The sequence below is a fragment of the Oryx dammah genome, unplaced genomic scaffold (assembly GCF_014754425.2).
Source record: "Oryx dammah isolate SB20612 unplaced genomic scaffold, SCBI_Odam_1.1 HiC_scaffold_26, whole genome shotgun sequence".
NCBI classification, from domain to species: Eukaryota; Metazoa; Chordata; class Mammalia; order Artiodactyla; family Bovidae; genus Oryx; species Oryx dammah.
Window position 1 is genome coordinate 21787900 of NW_024070210.1, and position 21262 is coordinate 21809161.

General features: G+C 51.4%; 1 protein-coding gene across 3 annotated transcripts in view; it reads right to left on the reverse strand.

Moving 5' to 3' along the window:
* Window positions 1–21262, reverse strand: part of GALNT16 (polypeptide N-acetylgalactosaminyltransferase 16) — a 107402-nt gene that overhangs the window by 19732 nt on the left and 66408 nt on the right. For all 3 annotated transcript variants that reach the window (XM_040226207.1, XM_040226208.1, XM_040226206.1), the window contains 8 exons: window positions 15727–15884; window positions 13087–13185; window positions 12065–12132; window positions 11259–11324; window positions 9791–9912; window positions 7530–7617; window positions 6009–6093; window positions 5613–5716 (listed from right to left, as the gene is read on the reverse strand). In XM_040226207.1, coding sequence (XP_040082141.1) covers window positions 5613–5716; window positions 6009–6093; window positions 7530–7617; window positions 9791–9912; window positions 11259–11324; window positions 12065–12132; window positions 13087–13185; window positions 15727–15884 — 790 coding nt within the window. The remainder of the gene's footprint in view (window positions 1–5612; window positions 5717–6008; window positions 6094–7529; window positions 7618–9790; window positions 9913–11258; window positions 11325–12064; window positions 12133–13086; window positions 13186–15726; window positions 15885–21262) is intronic.

Consider the following 21262-nt stretch of genomic DNA (forward strand, 5'->3'; position numbering starts at 1 on the left):
ACCACACACATACCCTTCACACACACATACCCTCTACACACATACATTCCACACACACTGCACACACTCCCTCCACACACACACACTCTCCACAGATACTACACACACATACCACACATCTCCTCCACACACACACCCCCTCCACACACATACTCTCCACATATACATCATACATACACACCACCCGTACTCTCCATACACACATCCCCGATACAGACCCCCTCCACACACACCACACACATTCCCCACATCTAAGCCCTGGCAGAGCAGCAGAAGAGTTTTGAAGGAACACCAAGATCATGAACAGAAGGAAAACTGAATCAAAGGGCAGCATGAATTATTTCCAGCCTCTGCCTAGAAAGTCCTATCCAGACATGAGCTAAGGATGAACACATCTGCTTGTCAGAACTGAGAGGCTAGAAAACCAACACCAAGCAAACGAAAGGCTGCTGCAGTTGGCATTTTTCTGGCTGGCCCGGACTGCTCTCTTGGCCCTCATGGTCTCCATTTACAGCTACCAATGGCCCTACTGGGGACTTCCCAGGTGGTCCTGGTGGTAAAGAACCCGCCTGCCAATGAAGGAGACATAAGAGACACAGGTTTGATCCCTGGGTTGGGAAGGTCCCCTGGAGGAGGGCATGGCAACCCACTCCAGGATTCTTGCCTGGAGACTCCCAGGGACAGAGGGGCCTGGCGGGCTACAGTCCCTAGTGTCACGAAAAGTTAGACACGACTGAAGCGACTTAGCACACCCACGCGCATGCGTTGGCCCTACTGAGACACGCTTCCTGTTGGTGGTGGTGGTGATGCTGAAGGAGCTCTCACAGATGACCCCTGGTCCCTAGTGGAGCTAGGAGATGCTAGCGGTGGTCATCCTGCCTCTCAGAAGGGGATGTCACAAGTTTCTCACTCTGTTCTCCACTCAACAGTCCTTCTGTCAACTCCTGGCAAGGATCCACCTTGGTAGCTTGCTGGACCTTGCATAATCTCCTCTGATTCCTTCCTCTCTTTCATTTTAACCCTACAGTTGGACATCCTGTGACATTAAAACACCTCTCTCTTGTCCCAGAATGTCCACAGCATTGTTTTTTCGTTTTTAGTTTTTTGAAAAAGGAAAGACCACTTTGCATGACTTCCAGCCTTGGTCCCTCTTCCTACTTCCCAGGTGGCTGTAAGGACACTTGGCGGTCCCTGGTCAGGTCTGGGGGCTCTCACCTGGCACAGCTGCTTGGAGCCCTCCCAGTGACTAGTAGAGCAGGGAGCAGAGGGCTCAGGACTACCTCCTGGCCAGCCTGTGTGCACCAGGCAACTTCCCGATGTGGTCCTGGGACCAGGACTGGACATTTGGCATATCTGGATCACCTCCAGGGTTGGCTATATTAATGGGCTTCTCTAGGTCTACTTGCTAACTGCCAGGCCCCTCTCTCTCTTCTCCTGGCCAGAGCTCTGCAACTGGTTCAGCAACTGAGATTCAGAACTGGGGACAGAAGATCTGCATTCTAGTCCCATTTCTGCCGGGCTAACTTTATTACACTATTAATAGTTAGGGCTTCCTTGAAAGCTCAGTCAGTAAAGAATCTGCCTGCAATGCAGGAGACTCCAGTTCAATCCCTGGATCGGGAAGATCCGCTGGAGAAGGGATGGGTTACCCACTCCAACATTCTTGGGCTTCCCTTGTGGCTCAGCTGGTAAAGAATCCACCTGCAGTACAGGAGACCTGGGTTCAATCCCTGGGTTGGGAAGATCCCCTGGAGAAGGGAAAGGCTACCCACTCCAGTATTCTGGCCTAGAGAATTCCATGAACTGTATAGTCCTTGGGGTTGCAAAGAGTCGGACATGACTGAGTGACTTTCACTTTTATCCCACATATCCCATATTGTCTTATTATTATTTACTTATTGTCATTACTAGCAACAATGGCAACAACAAAAGCAGTTAACCATCGTGCATTTACTGAGCACTTTGTGCTGTTTATGGCTGATGTCTAATTCTCACAGCTACCATATGACATTGGTGTTATGATCCTTGTGTTTTTAATAACAGGGAGGTCTGGCGTGCTGTGATTCATGGGGTCGCAAAGAGTTGGACACGACTGAGCAACTGAACTGAACTGGTGAAGCTCAAAGATGTTAAATAACCTCTCCAAGGTCACCCCCACACTCAGCTGCAGAACCGTAATGGCAAGTCCATACTTTGTTCAGCAAGTCCCATTATTTGAACCAGATTCTCTAGTATATTCAGCAGATTTTTACCAAAGACCTATTTACAACCTATCAGATACTGTTCTAGAAGCCCTCACACTCTAGTGAGAGCAGACAAGAACTCAGTAAAGTAAGAAACAAAAATGCAGGTAGACAAGAAAATGAGTAGAATACATGGTCTAGTTATGTCCGACTCTTTGCAGCCCCATGGACTATAACCCTCCAGGCTCTTCTGTCCATGGGATTTCCCAGGCAAGAATACTGGAATGGGTTGCCATTTCCTCCTCCAGGGGATCTTCCTGACCCAGGGATCACACACTGGCTCCTGTGTGTCTCTTGCACTGGCAGATTCTTTACCACTGAGCCCATAATATCTGTCCGATGGTAATAAGCGCAATGAAGAGGACAGAGCAGGCAGGAAAACTGAGGACAACCAGTGGGGTTGGGAGTGGGGCCACAATTTTAGTGAGGCTGATTAGGGATGTTTTCCATGAGAGGAGACAGCTGAGTTGAGGCCTGAGGAGGGAAGGAAGAGTCACGCGGCTCTTGGGGATAAGCACTGCAGGCAGAGGGACCAGCAAGGGCACAGATCTAGAGGTAAGTGAGTGAGGGAGAGGTTGGTGGGGTGTCTTGTGGGGGAAGTGTTAGGGGAAGCACACTGATTGAAAACCGCCTGGCCAGGTACCAGAGTAACCATTTGCATGACTTGTTTTATGACTGGAGATCCTGATAAGGAATACAGAACTAATAAGCCACCACCAACCGCAAGAGTTCAGGAAAGGTCTAAAGGAGACACCGCGTGTCCGTCCACTTTCCGGAATCCCTCTTGCTAGCATCCATCTTGGCTGAGCAATGCGTGCACCACCAGGAAAGACTCTGAATTAGAATGATTGGCCAAAGACCACCCGGAAATTAATCCCATCACCATAAAACCCGAGACTGCGAGCCACGCAGAGCAGTTCTCCTGGGTTCCCTTACCCTACTGCCCTCCACCCGGACACCCTTTCCCAATAAAATCTCTTTGTTTTGTCAGCACATGTGTCTCCTCGGACAATTCATTTCCAAGTGTTAGACAAGAGCCCAGTTTCAGGCCCTGGAAGGGGTCCGCCTTCCTGCAACAGAAGGGTAGATGGTCTGAGGACTTTGGGTTTTGCTCTGAGTGACATGGGAGCCCTTGTGGGTTCTTGAGCAGCAGAGTAACATGATGTGATGCAACTGTAAAAGGCTGCCTAATGAGAATCCCAAGGTTTTCACATTTGCCACCCCCGCTCAGGGTGGCCTCTGAGCGCCTGCCTGCACTTGGCTCTCTCAGGGGAAACAGGAAGGAGTCTCCGTTTAGGCACCTCCCATCCTTCCACAAAGGAACAAAACAAAAGGCCCAAACCCAGCAGCGGTGGAGTCTCCTGGCTCAAAACTGGTCCCAGCAGTTGAATGTCTGAGCAACAGGGCTAGCCTGGGAATTTCTTTGAATTTCTTCGAAGAAACAAAACCTTCCCTAGAACCACTGTGTGGTTCACCTTTCAAGTTCCCCCAACCACTGAGCCCTGGCCTCAGGCAGAGTTTAAAGTTAGCTATTTGATCGTTGACTTGTTTCTCTATCAGGCCCCAGCCTTTAAAAAAAAAAAAAAAGAAGGAAGGGAAAAATAAAAAGGCCTCGACGCAGCAGAGATCCTTAGTTTTGCAGCTCTCTGAGACAGGAAACTGGCTTTGCCAAAGCTCCCTTCTGGCTGAGACAGAGGACACAAAAGAGGTCACTTTGGCCCAAAATACATGAAAGGAGGTCAGAATGGAAGGGTCACCGCACCCTAGTTCCCAGCATTGACTCCTCCGAATGCCTGCCTAGAAACCATTTCCAAGAGTAAGTTACAAAGGGGAGAAAATTCCATGCCTGTTTCCACTCCAGCTGGTTCTGAGTCAAAGCCCCAGTGCCCGTCTGCCCCACTGTCCCAGTCTGAGAGGGAAGAAAGACCTGGTCCTCCCAGCCCAGAAGCACAGACCGTGACTTGGATCACACCTCACCACACTGAAGTGATCCCTCCAGTAAAGATGCTCCACCTGTCAGATGTGGAGTTTCCTGACTGAGATCTGGAAGGTGGCGTCCACCTGTTTCCCCACCTGTCAGAGGGGTGAGATACTGGCCTGTTTACTTCTTGAGAAACCGGGTCAGGATGAAAAGGGAAGCAGTGGGAAAGGCTCTGCAAAGGACTGAGTGGGTCCAGGAACAGCAAGGACGGGCCTTTGTCTTTTATGGGCTTCTTGGTATCTCTCCCCAGCTCCTGGAGAACCTCTGGGATTGTTTGTTCTCTGCCCTATTCCACCCTGCTCTTCATCTGGGAGGCTACTGTGTGGGCCACATGCCTTGGCTTCCTTCCTGAGTTAGGACAGGTTCAGCCTGCAGTCAGGGGGAGAGTGAGGGTGGATGTTCATCCCCTGACAACTTCCATCTGGTGCGTGGGCTGACTGCAGGCACCGCAAGACCATAGCTTGTACTGGGGAGTGCTCTGTCCCCATCTTTCAGACCTAGGGGTGGCTGCACCTCCCAGAAGTTATGCGCCGAGCCCTACCCTATCCCTTGTGGTTCCCTGTAACTTGTCCACACCATGCAAACAGCCCCTTTCATAAACCCCTACATCAAGTGTTCCATCTGTATCCAGCCTTTGTCTCATGAACCTCACCAGCAACCCTTAAGGTTCACTGGCTCTTCTCTTTCCTTGTGGGGCTAAAGGGTTCGTGTGTGTGTGTGTGTGTGTGTGCACGCGCGTGCTCAGTCATGTCCAACTCTTTGCGACTCCATGAACTGTAACCCACCAGGCTCTTCTGTCCACGGGATTCTCCAGGCAAGAATGGAGTGGGTTGCTATTTCCTGCTCCAGGGGATCTTCCCAACACAGGGATCGAACCTTCGTTTCTTAGCTTCTCCTGCATTGCAGGTGGATTCTTCACCACTAAGCCACCTGGGAAGCCCTATGGCTTCATAAGTAATAATAATGGCCACCAGTATCTTCATCCATCTTCTTTCTTAGTGCTCATGACAGCCTCTTGGGGAAACAGGCTTGGAGAGGCTTTCACTTACCAAGAGCCAAACGGCTTGTAGGTGGTAGGGCCAGGGTTTGTACCCAGTAATAGGGTCTGACTCTATTACTTATGCTGAACCATCACCGTCTACTGCACACCACCTCTCTTTCAGCATTTCTGGTAGGGAACTGCACCCCATCTCTTTGTTTACTAGGTACATGGCTCTGGACAAATTACTTAACCTCTCTGTGCCTCAGTTTACCAGTGGAATGGTACTTCAGAGATTCGCTGTGAGAATTTAAGTAGTCAATGTGTATAAAGTCCCTAGGGCCTTACACATGAAAACACTCAATCTGGGTTTGCCTACTATTTTTATTGTGGTTATTCCCCAACTTACCGAAATTTTCTCCCCCCCAGATGTCCATCTGAGCATCATACTTTCCCAAGTGGTTAAACCAGGACTTGTCAATCACGAAGATTCCTCCAGCTATGACAGGTGTCCTGGGAGCAAGGAGAGGAAAGAGGTAATACATTAGCTAGAGAATCTGAGCCCCTCTAGATGGCCCCAGGGCTCAGGCCATTTACCCTACAATCACCCACTTGCAGAGTCACTGGGGCTGGATGTCTGGCCTGTCCTTTGGTCTATGATCTCTCTCCCCAGGGCTCAGAACAGAGTCAGCCCTTAGACTGTGCACCTCTAGGAGCCCTGGTGACTGAACTGACCCCCAGCTGCCTCCAAAGCCTCTGACTCAGGGAAGGGATGGGTCTCCCCAGAACCCACAGCAGGTCTGACCTTATGGGCTTGGTGGGGTCTGTCCGGGCAATCTTCTGCTCCAGGGGGATCTGCTCCCACTTGAAATGCAGGCTCCAGTCGAATCCTAAGGGTCAGAGTCGGGTGAGGATGGGGCTTAGGGCTCCTGTCCCCTCCTTCTGCCCCCTGAGAGCCTCTCTTGATCAGAACCCTGCTTGCAGAGGGCCCTGGGCGATTAGTGTAGCCATTCCTTCATTCAGAATGAGACAGATCCCTGTCCTCATGGAGTTTCAATCTAATGGGTGAGACAAAGACTTACAAAGATAAATCAGTAAATGGATAATCTGTCAGTTGGCGTGGGAGTGCTAAAAAAACAAAAGAAAGAAAGAAAAGACAGGAGACATGTGCATGCTGTTCTAATAAGGGTGCCCACGAAAGACTCTCTGACGAGGTGACATTTGAGTAGAAGTCTGAATGAAGGACTGATCCATGCAGACTGATGGGAAAAGGGAATTCTAGGAGGGAGAACAGCAAGTGCCAAGGTCCTGAGGTGGTTTCCCAAAAGAGAAATGCCTGGCTCCCTCCCATTCATCCTCAACATCTAACTAATGACTGTGTCCATTTGAAATCTGAGCCCCAGAGGGGAACTCCACTCTGCTCATTAGCTCCTGGCCACAGATTCTCTGAAGCTGCTTGCCCAGTAGAACTTGCTGCATTGATGGAAGTGTCCTACATCTGCCCTGTCCAACATGGTGGACGCAAGTCACATGTGGTTATTGAGCACTTAATGTGCTGCTAGGGCAACTTAGGAACTGAGTTTTGAATTTTACTTAATTTTAATTAACTTAAATGTACATAGCCCAAAGTGGCTACTGTCTACTGTATTGTACAGCATGGCTCTAAAGCCTAGATCAGAGCTGTCCAAAAGAAATACTTTGCAAGCTGGAGATGCAAGCCACATATGCAATTTAAATTTTTCTAGTAGCCATATCTAAAAGTAAGGACATATGAAATTAATTTGAATAATGTATTTTTAATACAAGATCATCCAAAATACTATCATTTCAAACTGATGATCATAAATACAAAAAATTACTAATGAGATTCTTTTACATTCTTTCAAACCAAGTCTTCAAAACCTGGTATTTTATCTTACCACATATCTCAATTCACACTGAAAATGGAGTCACATTTCAAGAGCTCAATAGCTAAATGTGGTTAATAGCTACTGTATTCAGCCAGGTCTACACCATTTTGGGGGTTACAAGTGAGGAATCCATGCACAGTTGAGGATTCCCCCTTCCCCACTCCCAAGATAGTTGTCATATCATGTTCTTCTGCCAGGACTCGTGCCTAGCTGTATTTGAGAAGGATGTGTCAAAGTTTGGGGGCAGGGAAAGATTGGAAACTAGCTTGACTCTGCCCTCATCATGCCAGGAGCCTCCAACTGCCAGCTCTGCTCCTTCATCCCCAACTCCACAGCTCTATACAATCTCCTTTCATTTTCTGGAGGTAAAGGGCAGGGAGATGCTGTCTCGTTTTCTGGAGATGCTCTGGACCTACCTCCACGAAGGTCAGCAGATGCAGCAAGGTAAGCGAAATTATCTAGACTGATGACATCAATGATGGGGCTCACCACGCGGGTGTGGTCCTAGGGGAGGACACATGAGGTGGTGTGAGGTCAGGGACTCTGTGAAAAAAGCCCCAACTGCCCATTTGGTGAAGTTCTCTCAAGGCATGAGGTACTCAGCACCTCCTGAAGAACATGTCAGGCTCCTAGGAGCTGTCCTGCATCACCACACCAGGCTCACAGAAGGTCCCACTTGGGTCTCATGGGCACAATGCTCTCCCAGCCTCTCCCTCTAACACCATGTTGAGCCCTGCTGGGATCTCACCTCCTCAGTGAAGCCCTCCCTGATTGCTGCAGGCGGAGGATTTCTTCCTCTTTTTAAGCTGCTCTCGCAATGATAGTCCAGACAATTCCTGGGACAACGAATCAGATGTTGCCTGAGGTGGCTTTTCTGTAGCTGGTTTGAACTGTTGTTTTACTAATTGTCATCCACCTTTGCACATGTTGGAGACGAGTCTTCCCAACTGGACCACCAGCAGCCTGAGGGTACTGACCCTACTGCAGTCCCTGGGGACCCTGGGTGGCACTCCTCTCATGCCACCTCCACTTCAAGGTCAGACTCATACTCCCTCCATCACCTCCTAGACACAAATCCACCTCCAAAATATTGGTGGGTATTGCCAGTTTTACTAAAGGGTTTTTTCCTGAGGTGGGGGATGTGGAGAGAGTGGTGGTAGTGGATTTTTATCATATACCACGTGCAAAACTTAGTCGCCCTTCATCAGCAGGATGTCTGCTCTCTTCTCTTCTCCCTCCATGGAGACAAGGAACAGAGTCTCTTCTTTCTTCTCTGTCTGCACTGACCCTCAAAATGCTCTTGTCTGCCACTTTGAATCTAGCTCTATCCCTCAGTTCACACCCCGTCTTAGGATGACAAAAATGTGGGACATGGCAAATCAGATGAGACCATCCATGGTCTCACAGTGTTCCGTGGGGGCCTCACTTTATCCTTTTATAGACTTGTTTTCATATTGAGATATAATTCACACTATATAATAATTTTCTTAGATATAACTGATATACTATAAAATTCACCGTTTAAAAGTGTACAGTTCTGTGGTTTCTATGTCACCATCACCGCTATCTAAATCCAGAATACTTTAATCACCCCAGTAAGAAACCCTGCACCCACTAGCAGTTACTCCCCCATTCCCCTCCCTCCAGCTCCTGACAACCACGAATCCACTAGGTATTTCCTCAGATTTGTTTACTCTGGACATCTCATACAAAGGGAACCATCTAATTTATAGCCTTTTGTGACTGGCTTCTTTCACTGAGCAGTTTTCAAAGTTCATCCATACTATAACACATATCAGTACTTTATTCCTTTCTTATGGCTGAATAGTATTCCATTGTATGGCTATATCACATTCTGTTTACCCATTCATGAGTTGACAGACATTAGTTTGTTTCATGTTTTGCCTATTTGGAATAACACTGTTCTGAACACTTGGATACAAGTTTGTGTATGGGGCATGTTTTCATTTCTCTTGAGTATATATCTAAGAGAGGAATTGCGGGGTCATATGGTAACTATGTTTAAACTTTTGAGGAACTGTCAGTCTATTTTTCAAAGTGGCTGCCATTGACATTCCCACCAGCAATGCACAAAGGCTCCTATTTATCCAAATCCTCACCAGCAGTTGCACTACCCATCCTTTGATGAGCCCTCCTAAGAGGTATCAAGTAGTATCTCATGGTGGTTTTAACTCGCATTTCCCTAATGACTTAATGTTGAGCATCTCTTCATGTGCTTGTTGACCATTTGTCTATCTTCCTTGAAGAAACATCCATTCAAATCCTTTGCCCGTTTTTAATTTGGGTTCTCTGTCTTTGATGGTTGGGCTGTAATCACTTCATCCTTGGTTCCATGTGTCCAAATCCTCCCCATTCCAAAGAGCAGTGGGCGCATGGGAAGGCCCTCTGCTTGAGAACAATGTCCTTTCCTCCCTCCTTCGCAGGCTTCCCAGTCTGACCCCCCACCCTCCACTCCTCATCACTCACCCAGGAGGAAAACACCACCACCCATCTGCAGAAGGAACTCCATGGCTCACCCACAGATGAAATCACTCAGGAGGGAGCAGATCACTTAGTTTCTAACTCTGCCTGTCCAGCTCTCGGAGACAGTTCATACCCTCCCCACCCACAATGCCAAGAACGTGGCGGGCGTGTCCTGAGGGACAGAGAGACTTACCTCCTTCACTCGCTGCAACATGGGCTGCAGCCACTCCGTGTTCACTTCGCAGTGGCTGTCCAGAAAAGTGAGGACAGCAGCTGCCGCCACGTCTGCCCCACGAACTCGGGAGCGGATCAGCCCTGAAGTGGGAAGGACATGGTGGTGCTGGGTGGGACTCAGCCAGTTTGCTCAGCTGTCCCCTCAAAGGCTCAGGGCTCTCTGCCCCTTAGGTTTCCTCTGAGTTACTGTGATTTAACTTCTCTTCATATTTGCTGATTTCTTCCCTCTTTCTTTCTTTCTCTTATCCACCCATCCATCAACCTCTGAATGCCACCCCCTGCCCCTATGTAGAGGCCAGACACTGGGCTCTGGGGACACACTGATGAACAGTCAAGAGTTTAGTGAACAGAAGTGGCAATAAAGTGTGGTTTGGTACCTAAGGGGAACTAGAAACCAAAACCCTTTCCCCTTCAACATGGAGGAACCTCAGGATGCTCCCCTCTGGCTGCACTATGCTGTATGACTTGCAGAGAGTCTTCCAGACCAAGACAGGCTGGAGTCAGTGTTCTCTGCTTTATCAAATCTAAATGCCTTTCTCTGGCTTCGAGGCCCTCCGTCATCTGTCCTCACCCCACTTATTCCCTGTGCTGACAAGGTCTGATTCTCCCAGGAAGGGAGACTAAGAAAAGGAAGGTTAAGAGGCTGGGCTCTGAGTGTGGGCCCCCTGGCTGGGGGTGGAATCCTGGCTCCTCGGTTCATCACTCCAGGCAAATTACTGAACCTTCTTACACCCTAGTTCCTTTATCTGTAAAACAGGATGAAGGGCTGTTATGAGGACTGAGTGTGAGAATGTGAGCATAGATAAGAAGGTAGAAAAGGCAGGAAGAAGCTGGTAGTCCTACAGGTACCCAGGCATGACTGATGCCTTTGCTCAGAGTCTCTGGGCCTAGAATGCTCTTTCTTGCTCCCCGTTCATCTGTCTCTCAACTCCCTCACCCAATCCAGGCTCCCTCCCAGATCACTCCCTTCTCTTTTAGTTCCCTACCCCCACATAATTACACCAGCCTTGGAATCCATAATAAGCTCTCCGAGGGCAGGGACCACGTGTAAACTTCTTTTGTGTTCTCTAGAGTGTGATGCACAATCCTATGCCATAGTTGATGTTCCAAGTACATCTGCTCTATATTGCCCTGTACTTTTCTCAAAGCATTTAATCTTTACAATAACCATGCAGGGAAGAAAGAGTATATTATTAGTCCCATTTCTCAGAAGAGATAACTAAGGCAGCCAGAAGTAGAGCTACTTGCCTACAGTCATGCTCTGATAAGGGCTGCTCCAAGACAGCAAGAGGGTCTTTCCCCAGACCTTGGTCTTGCCACTAGGAATGCAGCAAGACTACATTTGGTTGGTATAACATGGCATCAAAAGGGAGCAGAAGTCTAGACCAAAATTGGTCTACAGTAGCACACAGGATTCAAGGACATACCTTCCCTCCGGTCATTGCGTAGGCACTTGACCTTGGGGATCCTGGTTAGCAGCAGACAGTCTTCGGCTGAGGGTGGAGAGAAGGAAGCAAGATTGTTTAGACATGGACATCAGACCACATATAGTTTGACCAGGCCCAGGGAAAGGGCTGGGAAGGCGAGGTGTGGTCCTCTCCACTGGGGGACAGGTCATCTCCCCATCCCCTACTCCCAGGACAGACAGAGGAATGCCTGTACTTGTGGCATAACCCTCCGGGGGTGCCACAGAGGACCAACAACCTCTCCAGTTCAACACCCTCTGAGCTAGATTGTGTGTTAAGTTGCTTCACTCGTGTCAGACTCTTTGCAACTCTATGAACCGAGGTCCACCAGGCTCCTCTGTCCGTGGGATTCTCCAGGCAAGAATACTGGAATGGTTTGCCATGCTCTCTTCCAGGGGATCTTCCCAACCCAGGGATCAAACCCACTTCTCTTGCATCTCCTGCATTGGCAGGTGGGTTCTTTACCACCAGTACCACCTGGGAAGCCCATTTTGTGGGGACAATATTTTGCACATGGCAGCTGGATAATGAAGGATGCTGCGGATGTTTTATTTTTTAAAATGGCATCTCACTGGTGTCCCATCAAAGCAACACCACTCCTTTGGCACCAAGGAGCAGAGCCAGGAAAGGCACTTTGTAAAGACTGAAGATCCCGGTAACGAGCAGACGTCAGCCTGTGGTGGCCAGGACTATTTCAAGAGTGCCTCCCTCAGCATTCTAGAGAAATGGGGTGTGAAGTGCTGCAAAAAAAGAAGATGGATACTTACGATCTGAACTGAAGTCATCCACTAGAATGATCTCCTGGATCAGGCTGGCAGGAGTTCGGTTCAGGACGCTGGAGTAGTGACCAAGACAGATGAGCCCAGGTTTAGGGGCCACCTTCTACTTCCTTCTTCCTACCATCAACCCCCTTACCCCCACCTCGAGGGCCAGCACACTGGCCATGGGCAGCTGCTAGCAAACCCTTCTTGCCCTGGTCAGTGACTGAGGGGCAGGATGTTCCTCAGGCTGCTCCAAGCACCTGCTGACCCTGCTGCCTGGACCCTCGGGCACTTGAGATTCACCCCAGGTGGTGGGTGGGGACTGTCCTAGTTTAGTTGAGACAGGACCCATAGCTGCTCTAGCTGCCTGGGCTTAACAATGGCAACAGGGCCAGAGGCCAACCCCTGCTGGCCTGGATGTTGCCTGCTTGGAAAGCTGGCGAGGCTCCTTCTGACCTGATGGGTCAGGATGGGTGTTCTCAGAAAGCACCCCCACCCCAGCTTTTCCCTCCCGACATTCCTCCTCTTCCTTCACTCCCCATGAAGAAAGCCCAAGCTTCTTTAATCCTTGGAATATCTGGGTACTCCATTCCGAATCCTGTTCTTATCTATGTTCATTAAAGAAACAAGGTGATTAGAAGTCAAACTTGACCACAGGGCCAACCTTAGGAGGACAGAAGGGGTATCTCTCTCTGAATTGCTCTCAGGTGCCCACTGGGCCGGCACCCATCCACCTGAGGCCTCCATCCTTGCCTCCATCGGCTCCTGGCCCCTGTGTTTCTGCTCGTGTCCTGGGGACCTGACCTTGTGTTCATGCATCTCACTAACAGTTGGACTTCTTGGGTCCTGACCCTGATTCACTAACCCCAGCTTCTCAGAAGGGCAGAAACCCCCTCCCAAGTGCCCACCGGTCTTCATGCTGTCTGGCCACAATGCCCAGTCTCAGTGTCCTCCCTTGCCAGGGCCCAGCAGATCCCCGAGGCCTGGGGGAGCAGCAGCACTGAGATGAGGGATGAGACAGGGCTTACCTCTTTACTGTGCGCAGGAGCGTAGAGCGGGCTTCGTTGTGGAAGGTGATGATGACGCTGGTGGCCGGCAGGTCCGAGGAGTAGGACACGGACGGACAACTGAGAAGAGAGCAGAGAGCACAGAGGGCAGCTGTGGGCATCCTGGGGGCATCCAGGCTTGAGGCTTCTCTAGGTCCAGTCTGCTGCCCCTGAGGCTGGGCACAGGCCCTGCCCCCCAAACCCATGCCCACCCCACTCAGGCTGCCCAGCCTGGAGTCCCCGGAGGGACAGCACAGGCTGGGGGAACTTTCTAGGCCCAGGGGCTCTTCACCCCAGTCCTAGGATCACTGGGAGCCCCACGGTCACTGAAGTGCTAAGGGAGGCTCTGACGTGTGTAGGCACACAGACAGAACCAACCTGGACCAACCGACAGAACTCCCTGCCCAATGCAACAGCCAAGACAGAAGAAATGGCAGAGGAGGGAAGGGGAAAAGGGCCTTTCTCTGCAGCTTCTTCCTTCTCGTCGCCCGTCTCCTGACATCTGGTGGGATCTAGGGAGGAATTGCCCCCATCCTGCCCGCCCGTGGATCTCTCCCTCTCACTGCCAATGTGAACAGCCAGGCTGGCGACAGCAGGTAGGGTGCCCTCACTCTTCCCATGGGCCCTGGGGCACCTGGGGGGTAAACTGAAGTCTCTGAGGAGACACCAAAGGCAGTTCCCCCCAGCCCACTCCCTCCCCTAGCAGCTCTGTGCTCCCACTTCCAGACACCACATTTTGGGCCCCCTGGCTCCCCTGTCTTCTGGAAAGGGAATTAAAACGATCCATCCCCGCCAGCCTTCAACGCTGTCATTTCTGAGAATGCTTCTGTGAATGCATTTACTCATGCTCCTGGGGCCGGCGGGAAGGCAGCCGCAGAGCTGGTTTTCATAGCAATCTTCTTTATTACAATTGCTCCCTGACTATTCCAGCCATGACTATTTTTTCATTACGGCATTCATTCCACTGACAGCGGCTTACGGCCAAATTCCCAGGCCCATTTCCTGTCCAGCAGAGCAGACAGGGTCAGACAGGCAGGAGTTCCACTAGCCTGGGACCCCTACAGGAGAAGCCGTGAGAGGCCTTAAAATAATTCTCCTCGAGAGGGGATGTGGGGGAGAAGGAGGGGTGGAGAAGTTCACCTCTGCCCAGGAAGCCAGCGTTCCAAGCACCTCGCCTCCCAGAGGCTTGTGGATTTGGGGGCTGGAAGGGGCTTGTCTGCTGAGATGGGGAGCCCTGGAAGAAGGGGTCACTGACCTCTAGGGCCCCAGTTCTGTATCTCTGCATCCTAAGTGCCCAGGGAGGAGGGAATGTGGACAGTGATGCCCATTCTCCACCTGAAGGTGGCCAACCTGCCCACACCCCATCTGGACAGTGGACTTGACCTTCTCCCACCCGCCCCCTTCAACCCTCTCCACCCTGCATTTCTTTGGGATTTGTATCTGTGCTGATAGGAATTTATGGCTCCTAGGGATCAGGAGCCTCTGAAAAGCTTTGTCTCACATCTGTGCTTTGAGTTTGGGGCTGGTGGGGTCTTCTCTGTGATGCTGGTAGGTCTGTCTCACAGAGTTTAGGTGTCATTGGAAGACCTCCCTCACGGGGGCTCCCTGGATTCAGGGCTGCATCAGGACCTGGCCTGACAGTCTGGGGTCCAACAGGAGCTGCGGCCTGGAAGGGGAAGAGCGTGGCTCACCCCACACCCCAGGCTCCGCCAGGGGAGGCCCTGCCCACCACCGCCAACACCTTTTTTGTTGACCCTACAGATATGCGTGTGCAAACACACACACACACACACACACACACACACACACACACACGCATGCACCCCCTGATCCATCTCAGGCTTCTGAGAAAGCTGGGCAGAAGCACTGGGGCAAGAGGAGAGGCCTTCCTCACCAACCACCATAGGTCTGGATTTGAGGAGTCTCATTTTAAAATGTGTGTAGCCCCAAGAGGAATTCCGCCTTTAAGTTTCCTGGTGAACACCCGAGAAAGTTCAGAGCGGGGGAGGGTGGGGGGAAGGGCAGAGGGGATCCAGGCCAACCCCTCAGTGCCCAGATATGGGTCAGCGGAGCCTCCAGGCCCTGGGGTCCTGGTCTAGGGCCTCTCCCACCTACCACGCCGGGAGAACAAATAGCAAGACTGGGAAGCATTTCTGGGAGTTGCTGAGGAAGGGTGGGAGGCAGTGGGGCAGGCAGAGAGCAAGGAAAGGGATGCCCGTGGGGGTGGTGCACAGCACTCCACTGTTTGCACAGGGCAGGCAGGGCTGGCGGCCCCGCGGGCACCACCAGCCAGGCACCAGGAACGCCAGGCTCACCCGCCCGCTGCGGACCTCCCCTGGTCTCCTGGCCGGTCACTCTTGCTTGAACTCCAGACTGAGGAACTGAGGGGCCTCTGTGGCCTGGCTGGGAGGTCTGCTTGGGCCTCTCAGACCCTCAGGAGGTCAGTGAAACTAAGAGAAGCCAGGAAAACAACAGATAGGAAGGGTTTGTATGTCTCAGGAGCTGGACTGAGTCTGAGGAAATTTTCCTCATTTCTTAAACCCATGTGACTGAAAGAAAAGCCAAGTGGGGTCGGCCCTTCCCTCCACCTTTCTTTCTCCACCAGCACAACAGAGGCCACACCTGTAATGGCGGGTGTCCCGGATGGGCCGGTCGGGGCTCAGCTTGTCGCTCTCCAGCTGGTTAAAGGCATGCTGCCTGTAGGGGTCCTCTCCAGGCTTCAGCTGCTTGGCTGCCAGGTACGCCTTCTCATCAAAGCCTCTGGAGGGCGTTCCTGTCACCTGAGACAAAGGTCAGCATCAGAAGGGCCACAGGCAAGAGGACAAAGGAGCCACTGCGTGGCAAGTACTTCTGACAAGGCGGGAGCCAAGCATCACCTCATTGGTACCTGAGCAGGAGATTATTATTTCCCCCAGTGTACAGATAAGGAAACTGAGGCTCAAGACAGTACCCCCACATGTGGGGGCAGGGAGTATCTGGGACTCTCTGTCCTTTCCACTCGCTTTTGTGTACCTAAAACTGCTCTTAGAAAGTAAAGCCTATTGGACTTCCCTGGTGGTCCAGTAGTTAAGAGCTTGCCTGCCAATGCAGGGGACACGGGTTTGATCCCTGGTCCAGGAGGATCCCACATGCTGTGCATCAGCTAAGCCCGCGCACCACAACTTCTGAGTCCATGACTGCAGCTACTGAAGCTCGGGCGCCTAGAGCCCATGCTAGCAACAAGGGAAGCCACTACAATGTGAAGGCCCGGCACTGCGAGGAAGCGTAGCCTCCACTTGCCGCAATTAGAGAAAGCCCATGTGCAGCAATGGAGACCCAGGGCAACCAAAAATAGTAAATAAGCCAACATTAAAAACAAAATAAAAAACCCTATTACTAAAAAAGCTCAAGGTCAGAGCTAGTAAGTCCCAGGTTTCCGGAGTCAAACTGGTCATTCTGACTCGGAAGCCCACACTCTTGACCAATGTAGAGATGGTGACACTTTGGAGGGCACCAGATCCCCCAAGATAAGGGGACCACCTGAGGGGACCACCAACCAGGCTGGAGGTCACGAGGCAACCGTCAGATGGACAGTCTCCTAGGTATGAACTTGGCCCTGGCACTGGGGCTAGGCATGTAGGAGGTGTCTGATCAGTGAAACACCCAGGGCTTGGACAAGGTTCTGCCCAGAGGAAGCCTCTTCTCTGGGACTCGTGCTTGCTGCTGAAATGGTCCACGTCAGGCCTCCGGGGCCCCGGGCGCTAACTGCTGGGAAGTGATGGATGGCGGTTGCTGTGGCCTAGCCCCCCTCCTCTTAGCCACACCCTGCTCTGTGTTCCCAAAGTTCCCCCATGAAAGACACTGAGGAAAGACACTTCTGAGATGAACGGATGGGTAGATGGATCCTGACATCTCATTATTTGAGCCACACTGCTGGCTGATAGCCCCTAGAGTGCCTGGAAATATCAACTGTAAGTGCATCTCGACTCTACCAGGCAGGAGCTGTGGGCCCGCAGGGGCAGCAGGAAGGTGGGTGAGAGCTGTCCAGGGATAGAACCCCTACATGAGAATCCCGCCACAGGCCTAGTCTCTAGAGGGATGGTCCCAGGAAGGCAGCTTGGCCTGCTGAGAGGAGACCAATGTGTTAGGTGATGCTGGGGGGTCTCCACCAGCAGCCCAGGGCCTCCACGTTCCCTTGAGAACCTAGAGCTCCAGGGAGTGCCTGCCTCTTTTAGGGCTGCCTCTCTGTAGCATTCCTGCCTCCTAGGAGCCAGTCCTGAGCTCCCTGAGGTCAGAGCCAGTGAGGGAGATTTCCTCGGGTCCACTGGGCCCAGCCTCGTGCCACACACATGCTTCAGATGGTGATGACGGCTGTAGCAGCCGCGCTGTGGTGTTCTGATTTGGTGCTATGCCAGGGGCTGGGCAGATGGGGTGGAGTCCTCATGGACTCAAAATCCATTTCAGGAAAGAGAGAAGGAGGGAAGGAAGGAAGAAGAGGGAAGGAGAGAGGGGGGAGAAGGTTCTGGTTTGAACCTTGAATTGCCAGAAGGACCCAAGCTGTCAACTGTGAGAGTGAGAATAAGGGTTCTTTTGTGTCCTTCCCACCCAGGGAAAGAATGGGTGCTAACTCTGCCCCCCACTTCCTCTCAGCCTGGGGGTCAGGGAAATGGAAATCAGCCTCCAGCTGATGGTGGAGGAGCTAAAATAAGAAAAAAAAATTGCAGAAGCTCCCATGGGGAGAGTATGTTACTGAATTACCCTGCAAGTCAACTAAGAGAAATAACCATGCCATGCTTATTTATTTAGGACTTGTGGCCACTCTATGGGCTCAGGAAACCCCCAAGCCCTCATCCCACACTCACCCATCACCCAGAAAATATTGATCAAAAGCAACCCACCTACCGGGCACTGGGACACACTTCTAGAAGTTCCAAACATCACCTGATCATTCATTCATTCTATGGATGCTTGAATCCGCGCACTCCTTCATCCATCCACCCATTTATTCAGAAAAGCTCCACTGAGCACCTCTTTGTGCCAGAAAGAAGAAGGACTGCTTCTGACACTGTCCTCTGCTGCCTTCCTCGCCTCATTCAAAGCTTCCTTAGGGCCTCAGAGAATGCTGTAGAAAAGCATCTCTAGGGAAATTCCTCTCGGGGCCTCAAAACTGAGCTGCTGCTGCTGCTAAGTCGCTTCAGTCATGTCCGACTCACTGTGACCCCACAGACGGCAGCCCACCAGGCTCCTCTGTCCTTGGGACTCTCCAGGCAAGAATACTGGAGTGGGTTGCCATTTCCTTCTCCAATGCACGCATGCATGCTAAGTTGCTTCAGTTGTGTCCGACTCTGTGTGACCCTATGGACAGCAGCAGCCCAACAGTCTCCCCTGTCCACAGGATTCTCCGTCCACAGGATTCTCCAGGCAAGAATGCTGGAGTGGGTTGCCATTTCCTTCTCCAAAACTGAGCTACACATCCTCAAAGATGCATCTACTGCTCCCTTCCTCAGACCATTACCTCTGATGGTCCAACCCTCCTCTGAGGTTAGACTCTTCACCCATGACAACCTTTGTGAAGAAGGGGGCCAAGGAAACACAGGCCTGCTCCCTCCAGAGGTCTCAGTTCTGCTTTCTCATTGGCCCAGCATCCACGGGGTCTGGAGCTGAAACATCAGTGGCCCTGAGTCAGCTGAGTGGTGGGGAGACTGGGGAAGGGTAAGATGGGAACTCTCCATCCAGCCCCTCCCTGCCTCAGCCCAGTCACCACCCGGAGCTCTTCTACTGGGTATCTAAGCAGTACACACACCCACCCCACGGCTCATTTCCCTCTAGCTCTTGAACTCTCCTCTCCCTCTGGCCCTGGCCTTTGATCCTGAGACTTCCAGGCCATGACCACCTCTAACTCCATGCCTCAAAATGAATTCTTCATCAGTCCCCAGAGCAGCTGCTTCTGCTGTGCTGCCTGAGGCAGACATGGGCAGTCCCCCGCTCTGAGTCCTCCAGGTGATAAGTCCAGGGGTCACCCCTGGTACCCTCCTGCCCCCAGGCTCCACAGTGATGCAGACCCCAGCCCTGGGTCCCACAGGCAGTGGCTGATGCACATCCCACTAGCGTTAAAGCAACAGGTTATTCACTGAGAGTCTAGTTTGTGTTAACACTGTGCAAGAAGCTGGGAGGATGGAAATCAAAAGGACAGCTCCCAGAAGAGAAATCTAGGGATCCAGATTACCCGCTTCTCCTCTCCCATCCCACACAGGGCATGGCCATGCAGGATCATGAAGAAGCCTCCACCCTCAAACTTAAATCACGGGTGGCTGGAGAACTGGCCATGGGACCTCATCCAGCCTACCTCGGCTGGGGCAAGAGTCCCACGATGGCACAGACACCAGGCCCTGGTGAGCAGTGCGCTGTGGTCTCCCGTTCTTCCAGCCACACTGCCTACAAAGCACACTGGCGAGGACTAAAGCATCCTTTGGCTCTAGGCTGCTGAACCATAAGGAGCTATATCTCAATCGGCCTGAGGGACCCGAGATGCTGGACTCAGAGCCAGCAGGAGCCCCTGGATGGGACTGGCCCTGCTGCCCTTTCTGGATGAGGGCACAGGGGCTGTCTGTGGAATTCTTACACCACAAGGCACTAACATCTTGCTTTATGTCTCTTTTGCACTAAGTTGTGAGCTCCTAGCACCTGGCACATAGTAGGTATTAAGCAGATGTTTACTGAATAAAAGGATGAATGAGTGAGTGAGTAAATGAATGAATGAGTGAATGGATACCTAGACAGTGTCCCTGCTCTCACCTTACTTAAAATCATCTGGGGAGAAAACCACAGTGAACCGATAGGATCCTCTGACATAGCACAGGGCCTCCAGTGGCTTTCGCCCTCCCTGAGGACGAGCCCCAGAGCTCACAGTGGCCCAGGAGACTCTGGGAGCCAATGCCCTGTCCCCTTATTGGCCTCAGCTTCTACTGTTCCCCCTCTCTGGCTCTGCTCCAGTCACACTGGCCTCCTGATGTTCCCTGAGTCTGCCGGTACCCTTCCCCTCCGCCCCTTTGTTCATTCTACCTTCTTTCCAGAAGGCTCTTCTCCCAGATGTCTGCATAGCTTGCACCTTCACGCCCTGCAGGGCTCTGCTCAAACCTCACCTCCTTGGTGAGCCTTCCCCAACCACCATCTGTAAAACCCTAGCCCCACACTTGCCTTCCATCCTTCCACCTGCTGTTTCTCCTTATAGTGCTTAGCACCATCGGACGTTCTACGTGCATTTTGCTTATCAATGTTATATTGTTGACTGCTTCTTCCCACAAAAATAAAACCTTCACCAGGGCAGGGATTGTCTGCTTCATCTAATGCTGGATCCTGAAGCCCAGAACAGTACCCAATGGGACTCAAAGACAATGGCTAATGAGTATGTGAGTGATGGAGTGATGAGCTGTCACGACTGCAAGCATCTCCTGCCCCCACACCACACTCCGCACACTCAGCTAACATAACACTTGGAACTGTAACGTACCAAGACAGTGGCAGGGTAGATTTTGCCCATTTTAGGGATCTCCTCACTCACATGCTTCTGGCAGGGCTGCTAATCACTTCCCTCCCACCCACCAATACCTCAGTCACCACCATGAGGTGGGCACAAGACCCAGGATAAGCTGACCTTGTCACTGCACTCCCAGACACAGGGGACTGGTTCAGAACAGTCATTTGACTTAATCTGGGCCGATCAGAATTAAGACTGAGTGCTGAAGAATTGATGCTTTCGAACTGTGGTGCTAGAGAAGACTCTTGAGAGTTCCTTGGACTGCAAGAAGATCAAACCAGTCAATTCTAAAGGAAATCAACCCTGAATACTCATTGGAAGGACTGATGTTGAAACTATAAGACTATAAGACTGTAAGACTATAAGACTATAAACTATAAGACTTTGGCCACATATGTGAAAAGCCAACTTATTGGAAAAGACTCTGATGCTGGGAAAGATTGAAGGCAGGAGGAGAAAGAGGGGGCAGAGGATGAGATGGTTGGATGGCATCACTGACTCGATGGACTTGAGTTTGAGCAAACTCCGGAAGATAACGAAGGACAGGGAAGACTGGCATGCTGAAGCCCATGGGGTTGCAAAGATTTGGACATGACTTAGCAACTGAATAACAACAATCAGAATCCACCCTGAGACTTTTCT